Below are 10,163 nucleotides of genomic sequence, written 5' to 3' on the forward strand. Positions count from 1 at the left end.
TTGTATTCTAAAGGTCGAGATTTTTAATGATATATATGGACCTCCACTTCCAACACCTAACAATCTTATCAAACTTATAAAGAGAATATTCTAAAGAAAATCTCACAGAGCTTAATTGGTTTTAATGATGTCTAAGATATAGAACAGGTGTTTATGTTGTAGTTATGTGATCAATAATAGGTAGTAACCAAACATTTGTAGAATAATTGTGTTGCATATGATGATGGGAAAGTAATGATGTGAAATGATAAATTGAGTGACATGTGTGTTTGTCTTCATAGTTGACAGTGGTCAAGGCTTATGTTTTCACTTATTTTGTAAATTAGAGTAACAAGTGGTTGAGGATGTTCTTTCTAACCACACATGCATTGTCTACCACTCTTATCTTCCTTTTCATCATAATATGTTAACCACCAATTTAACTTTTAAAGCTACCTCCCATAATTTACAAAATTACATTCTGACTCAAAAAAAAAACAAAAACAAAAAAAAAAGTTTTTTCTCACACTAACTTAGATTTAAAATCAAAATAAAAACAATCATCTCTCGATTATTCGATAGTAATTTATCAGATTAAAAAATCATAAGTAAGTTTTTAATTTTGTATTTTATCTTATAGATAATTGTTAGAAGGATAATGATATTTTGACAACATTTTAACACTATCTACGTATCATTATGTGATTGGTTCATATGGATGTTTATAATTATTATTATTGATTGTGAAATAATTTTTATCAATCACATAATGATATATAAATGATGTTAAAATATTATCAAAAATATCGTTTTCCTTTATAATTAAGTAACATTATGATAGAAAATCCTGAAAAGAGAAGTTGATGATATAATGTTAGAATTAGGAGAGTGGGTAACCCCAACATTGGGCCAACATTAGGCATAATTAGTACACTTTCCACGTGCCATACCCATACGGATTTGACGTAGGATTCCAAATTCTTGGCTATTCAACACTTGAAATGAAATTGTATTTGATTTTGAGGTAGAAGTAATGGGAAGTTTGGATTGGTTTTGCAATGTAAAGAATAAAGAGGAAGAGAGGTTGTGAAAGAATGTGGCATGTGGATGTGCATGTGGTTGTTTAGATTGTTAAGGCACAGCACACATGCATGCATGGGAGAAACTTTATCTTGCTTCAGTTTCTTATCTCTTGTCTATTCATTGCACATTTTTAAGCTACAATTCTTTCTCTGCTATAAAGTTGTTAATTTTATGTTAATTGTATGTCTTATGTGTAGAAATTTTTTAAATGATATGTACGAAGGAATTTTGGATGTGGAGAGCACCAGTTCATCCAATCATTACAAAACAAAAAGGACACAAATCAATGTTTTTAACACCACAAAAGAGGGATTCAAAGGGTTCAACTACACTTCAAAGTTGAACAAAAAGTAATTACAGAAACTTTATGCATACAGAACACTTATATTACATCTTATGTAATAAAATTGGCTTATTTTTTTTTAAAGTTACAATGATTTAAAATTTAAACTATCTTCAATCATAAATTAAAAATTGTTAAAATTAGTAGTATATTTGAATTAACAAAAAAATCACATAACGTTTAACCATGTAAAAACTTCATAACAAATGGTTAAATAATAACTTCATCTGTAGATGTTTTTTTATTTATGTCGTATATGAACATTTATTTATTTTAAAATGTAGATAAATGATTCTCTTTTGAAAATTTTCCACATTGGTGGAATCGATGACTTACAATGCCTTTGAACACACAACACAAATGAAAAAAATAACGTCAAAATTTGATCAATAATGTGTAATTTACAACATTCGTGATCAGAAAACCAAGTTTACTTGATTTTTCCTCCAACACAAACATCCCATCTGCAATGAGACCTTCAATCCTCATTACAGAGGAAGAAGATAGGGAGAATTTCAACCCAGGATTCAAGTAATTCCCTGAAATACTGACACTTGTACAACTCTTGAGTTGATCAGACAATCATTTTATCACTGTCTTGCTTCAACCTGATGAGCTTAAATGAAAAAGAACGCTGTTTTTCTCGGCCTTCTCTTCAAAACTTTCACTGTAAGCACGAATACCACCATGACACAAGGAATAGTCCAAAAGCAAAAACAAGTTTTCTATACAAATAATGGTAAAATGGTTCAAGTTTCACAGTCAGAAGGTTGCTGGTTGGGTGCTAGATATCCTTTCAGATACTTGGACAGCTATGGTAAAAAAACTACTACGAACACAGAACACAGAGCAGTGTTTGATAAGAAAAGTGACTACTGCTTTATCTTGATAATGAAGTTCTCCTCAGGCTGCTTTTCCCAAAAAAAATTTGCAGCCTCTATCCATCGGGGATGAACCAAGAACTTGTTTTCTTTCACTGCCCATCGGGACTTCTCAGTACCAACGTCAGTAGCAACTATGTGTGTCACAGATGGGTCAACTTCTGTCAAACAAGTAGCTCCCATCTGCTCTGCCATCTTCCGCAGAGATGGTAACGCACCATGAAAAATACGGCTGAAAACGATCACACATCCACCCAAGACTTCACTTCGAACCGATGACAAAACCTTGAAAAGATGAATTGACTGTAAGGAACTCATCAAGAGAATCACGCCTTGAAATTCTAAAACTAAATGAATATTTCCACTGACATAACGAGAGCAATAAGATGAACAAATATGAGTAACTTGACTACCTGCCTCACATCTCGGTTAACAAGATCTTCTTGATGTTTCTACAAAGAATTCCCCACCACACAATTTTAGTATTGTATCAGAAATAGCAAACATGTAATCGGGATGGCAATACGAGAAGTGACATACATCAAAGAATGTGCAATGTACTTTTTTGAGCACTTTGAGAATTTTTGCAAGTGCTCCATCAGTTTCATCTTCATCATTTCCCAGTTCAGCAAGGGATTTGCAATTGAAACCAAACTGCCGACAACTCGAAGCAAAAAAATGGTATCTTTCCATCAGTATAAGATTATCTTTATGCTTCATCCATGCCTGCAACATTTTCATACATCCCATTAAAAAGAGACAATTTAGTTCATAATTTCAAAATGACAAATGGCACCTGAAACATTCATTATACGGGTACATCATAGAACATCTTAAACTGAGGTTTCTATATAGAAAAAAATAATTATATTCAATTTATAAACAAAAAGGGTCCATTGTTGACCATTATCAGGCAAACCATTACACTAAAACCTCACAAGAGAAAGATAGGAAGTCATGACAGTTATAGTAGTTCAAGCACCACATGATCAATAGTGCCCAGTTCAAATTGCCATTCAAGTTGTCTTTAAAATCCTGTTGGGAGGGGCAATGCTATGCAAGATCCTCAGACACAACAAATATTCAACCAGGTGCTTGCTTATATAAAGATAGAGAGAATAAAAAATGTGGTTGGAAGGGAGACCTCACTAAAGGTGATTAGCCAGATTCCACGATGGATATTAATTATCGACAAAGTCAGTGAATACTCTCTCAATAACATGGGATAAAAAGCAGTCACTGGTTAACTATGCAAAATGATTTCTGAAAGACCTTTAGACCCAAACAAAGGCGATTCTTTTTCATAACAAACTCAAGTATAGGGTATAACTTTTTTATTCATATTATACACTCATTTTTCGTTTATTTCATTAAATTTGAAACATATCCATTTAGAAGTAGTTTGACCGAAGTTGTGAGCCGTACAAGACTGCTAACAACGGCTGAAAGGAAGGCATGTAGCAATTGATATACAATATTTTCTTCCATTACGTCTGAATTAATTATAAAAAAGAAAAAAGCAATTGACTTCATAGGACATGCCAAACCAGTATGTCATTCATATAGACTAAAAGAAAAATACTCTAGGACAGTCTTCCACATAAATTTTTTTTATCAAACAAACATTCCGATTAATTAACTCAGCACTACAAATAAAAAACGAGCAATGCACTCACGTGTTCTGTATCATCAAGAATTAAGACCGCACTTTCTTGCCCTAGCACAACATCAAGACCCTTCTGATGCTTCTGTGTACCATCATCACGAGAAATAACCTTCGCATTGAAGTATTCTCCTCGAGGATCAAGTAGCTTAGCCATCTCCAATGCATATGGCCTATCACCCATGGTATATATGTACATCTCAAACATTTCACTTGCTTCTTTCAGAAATGATCGGACAAAGGGCCGTAACTTGGTCATCATATGCATGTGCTCCAATTTGAAGAGGCTACCTTTAGAGACATCTATGATTTGATTCCATTACATATAAGTTCAGAAACGCAACATCCACAATAAGTAATAAGAACCCAGAACATCAAAGGTTGAAATAAAGGAAAAGTTAATAGAAAATACACACACAATGAACTACAAGTACTGAAAAAGCTTCATTTTACAAAAAAAAACTTTTAAGTTGAATTTATTCAAAGAACTTTCAACTATATAAGAAATGTCATTTTTCGAGAAAGTTAGGACATTAATTAGTTAGTCTTGGGGCTAGTAAGTTAAACACATAGGAGGGTGCAAGGGGAAAGGATCCACTCTATCTTGAACCATTGGAGAATTTGTGAATGGAGTAATCCTTTGTGAAGGGAAACCCTAGAAGGAGAGATCTCCTATACTCTGCTTTTTCCATCCAATCCAATCCAATAAGATCTTTCTTTTCTGTCCCTTTTGTATTTTCCGTTCTTAAGAAGGACAGCATGACTTGACTCTATTTATGACATGTTAGATGAAGCATGGTTGTTGCAACTGCATAAAAAAATAAAATGATATTCTCCATTTCTATTCCCATTCTTAAGAAGGGCATAACTAGATTCTATATATGACATGTTAGATGAAGCATGGAAAAAGAAACGATGATAGTAATCTTATGCAATCAACAAACACAAGATTAAGAAATATGAGAATAGAAAGAAATCACTCATTCATTCCCCTGCCACACACTCTAACAAACCAAGTCCAAAAGGTTCATGCTGCATACATTTCAGTAAAAGATTATCTAATTACACAGTAGTAGTAATATAACAGATATCTACAGTCAGTTTTATAATAAGACGAGATTGCAATGGCCAAATAGATTAACTGATATCAATGAAATGATTGACGAAAAAAACATTTAACCAAAACTTCTGATTTAGAATACAATTACCAATTACCAAAAGCATAAGCACATTGATTTACACGTACCTTCAAGAGAATCTGTCTGATTAAGCAAATGTGACTCTTCTGGACTCAAATGAGAAAGGTGAGTGGAATTTAGCAGAGTGTGATCTAGGTCTAGAACAAAGTAGAGTTTTCTCCGACACACCAAACTCTTCATGTCTGTATTGCGTAATCTAGAAATTTCCTCATCATGAAGTCTTAGTCCCTGAAAATAGAAATTTTCCATCATGTTTAATAAACTGGTATTTGGCTAAATTAAGTAACCTAGATTATGTTTACTAGCCAACCATCTTGCTAACAAATTATGCAAATGTTATGTTAAAGATTAGAGGATATTTATAATCTTTATAGTACAAACACCATCAAATTCTGGTGGCACATATAATCCATTGGTTCAACTTAACACTTATATATGAATGTCCCAGCAAATCATATTTTAATTCTTATAGGAATTTAAATATAAAAACATATCCTAAATGAGTGGTACTACAGGTTCAACACTACACTTTTTATTCTTAATAGATAACAAACAACCATTAAACCAGGAAATCACTATTTACTGTTCTACAACTTATTTCAGAATAATACGAGTGACATGAATTGCAAAAAACTGTCACGCTGTAACAAGTATCCAAAACTAAATGTGTAACTCCATAAGATAAACATCTGAAACAATGCATACCTTCTGTATGTACCCAAATGTCTATTTCTTATAAGAATTTTTAATACAAAAATTTATCCCATGAGTGGTGCTACAGGTTCATCACTACACATTTTATTCGTAATAGATAACCATTAAACCAGGAAATCACTATTTAACATTGTACAGCTTATTTCAGGTTAATCCAACAGTGACGTAAATTGCAAAAACTGCCATGTAGCAGTAACAACTATCTAAAACTAAATTTGGAATTCCATAGCATAACCATCTCAAACAGATGGATACCTTATGTATGTACCCAAATGTCACACCAGATTCCCCATCCAACTTCTGCCCACATCTTATACACATACTTCCAAACGAGCCAGGATGTGCACATACATCTACATCGACAGATGCCTCTGCAACAAAAGAAAAAGTAACCAAACACCGACAAAAATGGAAAGTTGTATAAGAACCATAATAATAGTTATACAAACATGAGAAAGTTGTGCAGACGAGTCATTACAAATAAGTATAAAATCTAGTTATTGTTATACATCAGTTCAAAGGAAAGGTAGTGTGGACTGGAAAAGGAACCTGATTGCTGTGCATCATTTGTCTATAAGAAATGACAGGATTAGTTAAAAAAAGAACTATTAATGTCTCTTGGTGAAGTAGGAAACAATTATTTGACTGAAGCAAGTTAAAGTTGGCAATGCTATTTAGACAAGCTTAGGTTCAACTGGTGAACTAGTTCGAGAGATTTATACAAAGATAAAACTAAGAAATGCACAAACTTCCTTAAAAATTGATTTTCTCACTCTAAAGTGAAGCAGTGGAGTAATAATGTTTTTACTTATGCTCAGCTTCAAATGTTGTGCGAAGGATTCTGGTTCCCTCCAAAGATAATCAAGGAAAGAACTAAAGCAATTATACTTACCTAAATTCTGTTTGATGATTCCTTCTGAAGTAGACCCCTCAGTTTCCTCAATGCTTTCAATTTTGCGTCTTTTAATTCTGCTTTAATTCATAAATTAAAGTATAACTTAGTGAAATTTAACCAAAAAATGAAATAAAAAAATTGTAGCATCATCTCTCACAATGATATCTGCAACATAAATACACCAGAAGCATGAACTCTAAAATCATTCTTGCCCTCTTGGACTGCAAATTGGTTCATAATTCAACAGACTACAAGTAAAAATAAGATTTCATAGAAGCTGAAATTATTCAAAGCAAAACTAGGATAAAGCACACTTACTGTTAGTTATTAAATATGCATAACAAGTAGTAATATAAATTCAATAAAATAGTTGACGAGAAATGAGGGAAAGAAGGATGCAAAAAAGATAACCATACCAAATTCTTATTTCAGTGACTGTACTATCATATAAGTAACACCACGTTGTAATTAAAACCACTTGTTGTGATCTTACAAGATTTATCAAAACCAAACAATTAATCTGAGAAGCACCAAAGCACTTGAGGAACTAACCCTCCAAAACTAGCTATCAGGGAGAAGAACCAAACACTTAAATATTCCACCGAGCATCTCAAAATAAACACCCTACAGTAACACTGAAGTTATGCAGGTTGATAAATTACATTATCTTGGTTTTCAGAGAACATACAATAAAAAGAATAAAGCAGGTAATGAAGAGCACCTGACACTCTCAAGGTCATCTTCGTTTTCAGCCTCTTTAACTGGTGAGGAATCAGGCGAACTTGCACCAAGTTCGGTATCAAGAAATGCAGCAAAGTCATCACTGCTGGATGAATGCACAGGAGAATCGGCAACAGCACTCATCTGCATATACTCATCCAACAAAACCAAATCCAGAAACAAAGGGGTCACAACAAACTGAATAATAAAACAGATAACAACTAGAAATCCAAGAAAAAACTGTCTCAAACAAAAGGAGTATTATACAGAAAACCAACCCACAATGTCAATCCTATCTAGAAAGCAAAACTCTCGTATAAAGAATATGATAGATAAAATGAATGACAACAGAATAAGTAACCAAGGAATTTTTTATTCAAGGCATTGGTACTGACAAGGTAACTTCAACATGGGCCTACTCTTGTTGAACTAATTGAGCTTAAATACATTCAAACTATGCAAATTCTTCCTGCACCTCCACACTTTTCTTCCCACACCCCCATAAATATAAAATTTCCAACTTTACACCTTTACAAATTATACAACCCAGAAGTTAAAAGTGTCTTTAGGATTGTGCAATCCAAAAAAACTTTCGGATTACATAATCCAAAAATCATTTAACAAAAAAAATCCTCCAGATTACTTCCAAAACATACAATAAAATGGTGACTCACCAAAAGGGATCTAGTCAAAAGAGTTAGGATGGTAGATGGTCCAGAACCCATTTGGGAAGATAATTAAAATTCTCAAAAGTGATAATGTTAAGGAATATTTTTCTGTTGTGTTTTATTCATTCTTATCTTTCAAGGAAACTTTACACCAATCACTCCATAACAAAGGTATAGCTAAGAGGAAGAATAGACATCTTCTTGAGATTGCACACTCTCTAATGTTGAATACTAATGTTTATGTTCATCATTAGAGAAATGCAATCCTCACTGCCTATTTTGTAATCAATAGCATGCCTTCTTCCTCTCTTGAAAATAAAGTTCCTCACACCATAATTTTTCCAAATGACCTTCTATATCATTTCTCTCCATGTGTGTTTGAGAATACTTATTTTGTTCATAATGTCTCTCGGTGTCCTGACAAGGTTTTTGCAAACGCGGTCTTTTTGGGATATTCACACCTTAAGAAAGGGTATAAAAGTTATTCTCCCTCAACCGAAAGGTAGTTTATATCTAAAATATTTTCTTGGTATTAAAGTGGTGCAATCAAAAGAAGGCATTATCACTTTATAAGGAAAATACTCTCTTGACATTTTAGGAGAGACAAGTCTGGCAAATTGTAAGCCCATCCTATGGAATTAAATTAGAAGTAAATGAGAGACCAAGGTGAAATCTTCTCAAACCCAAAGAGATATAGGAAGTTGGTGAGAAATACTCAAGTATTAGGGTATTCTGATGCAGAATGTTGTGCATTACTTGGAGGTAATCTTATATATTGGAAAAGTAAGAAACAAAGTAGTATTGTCAGATCTAATGCAAAAGTTGAATATAAATCTATGGCCCAAAATCCGTGTGAACTAGTTGGATCAAGCATTACACTCGGCCAAAAGAACTATAGCTAATAATCTGGTTGCAACTCTTCCTACTAGAGAATATAACAGTTCAAAACGCCATAATTTGACTATGACTTGACCCACCTTGCCTACCACCTACAACAATCTCCCTCTTAGTAATTATGATGCTAAGAATCAAACTCGTAAACTTTATTAACATGCTTAAGAAAATGTATGTTGCTTGTATCTTCCGTCTCCCACTTTTACGCTAGAAAACTCTTTTTAAGTTATTCTTTTCGGTAAGAAAAAAAACGGAAGTTAGATCATATGAATGAAAATGGGAGTCTTCCTACTGGTGCTACTAATATCCTACCCACCTGCAAAAAATGATGAAGCAAAAAAGTTTAACATTACAAGGACCACTCTTTTCTTCCCATTACCATATTAAACTTATGCTATCAGGGAGAGCAAGTCAATACACAAGCAAGACAAGCTAAATCCACGAAAACAGTATTAACCACTTACAGGAATGGTCGCACCCAACGAAGTAAGGATCAGAGGTTTTCCTTCGACGGCGAAGCAGCAAGACTGTGACCGCAGCTTTCTCAGTGCCACCAAAGCTAAATGGCTTTCTCGGTGCCTATTTCCTACGTTATGGGCTCCCGTCAGGGTTTGGTTTTTGGGATTGAAACGCTTTAGGGATTTGGGATTTAGGCTCTATGGTGAACTCTATCGAATTGGGAAGTTAATAGTTTCTTTGGGGATTTGGGGAAAATCACGTTTTTGTTTCATTAGCAGAGGAGATTTGGGGATTTAGGCGCCATTTTTTCAGTAGCATGAAAAAGGAATGTCTTCTTCTGTCTCCAAAATGTTTACATTGGCCTTCTTAATTTAATAATTTGTCAGAATTATGGGTAAGGAATTACGTCAACAAATTAACCTTTTCTTTTCTATTTTTGAATATTAATTTTTAGTTTCAACAATTTCATAGATGAAATAAAATATAATAATTATTGCACCCTATTTTTATTTATCAAAGATTAAATTATTATTGAAAGGAGAGTCTTAGCATTTTCTTTACTGTTAAATTAAAACTACTAGCTTGATATTCACGTCTGCAAAAGAGTAATTGAAAAAATTAAAATAAATAATATGATATGAAATTATAAAATTAATTAATTAACA

The 10,163-nt window shown here is 33.2% G+C and overlaps 1 protein-coding gene across 3 annotated transcripts; it reads right to left on the reverse strand.

Annotated features, from left to right (window-relative positions):
- Positions 1–1,766: 1,766 nt before the first annotated feature.
- CPL4 (C-terminal domain phosphatase-like 4) lies at positions 1,767–9,840 on the reverse strand. Of its 3 annotated transcripts, none has more exons than XM_047313097.2 (9): positions 9,504–9,840; positions 7,479–7,621; positions 6,755–6,831; positions 6,118–6,233; positions 5,196–5,376; positions 3,963–4,252; positions 2,827–3,012; positions 2,700–2,738; positions 1,767–2,571 (listed from the first exon to the last, which is right to left on the reverse strand). In XM_047313097.2, the coding sequence occupies exons 2-9, from the start codon at positions 7,619–7,621 to the stop codon at positions 2,278–2,280; spliced, it is 1,326 nt and encodes a 441-aa protein (XP_047169053.2). In that variant the 5' UTR covers positions 9,504–9,840; the 3' UTR covers positions 1,767–2,277. The 3 variants fall into 3 exon arrangements, with proteins under 3 accessions (XP_047169053.2, XP_087961383.1, XP_087961382.1); XM_088105257.1 differs by having other exon boundaries at positions 6,755–6,834; XM_088105256.1 differs by lacking the exon at positions 9,504–9,840 and having other exon boundaries at positions 6,755–6,834; positions 7,479–7,627.
- Positions 9,841–10,163: the final 323 nt, after the last annotated feature.

This window comes from Vigna umbellata, chromosome 1 (genome assembly GCF_029865625.1).
Source record: "Vigna umbellata cultivar VRB3 chromosome 1, Vumbellata_1.0, whole genome shotgun sequence".
Lineage (NCBI taxonomy): Eukaryota > Viridiplantae > Streptophyta > Magnoliopsida > Fabales > Fabaceae > Vigna > Vigna umbellata.

Excerpts from the sequence above, each read along its gene's own strand:
- CPL4 (XM_088105256.1), bottom strand. The coding sequence starts at position 7,627 with ATGCAGATGAGTGCTGTTGCCGATTCTCCTGTGCATTCATCCAGCAGT. Across the intron at positions 6,835-7,478 it reads GATGACCTTGAGAGTGTCAG|CAGAATTAAAAGACGCAAAA; the intron begins GTGCTCTTCATT and ends TATGAATTAAAG. Across the intron at positions 2,572-2,699 it reads TTAACCGAGATGTGAGGCAG|GTTTTGTCATCGGTTCGAAG; the intron begins GTAGTCAAGTTA and ends CATCTTTTCAAG.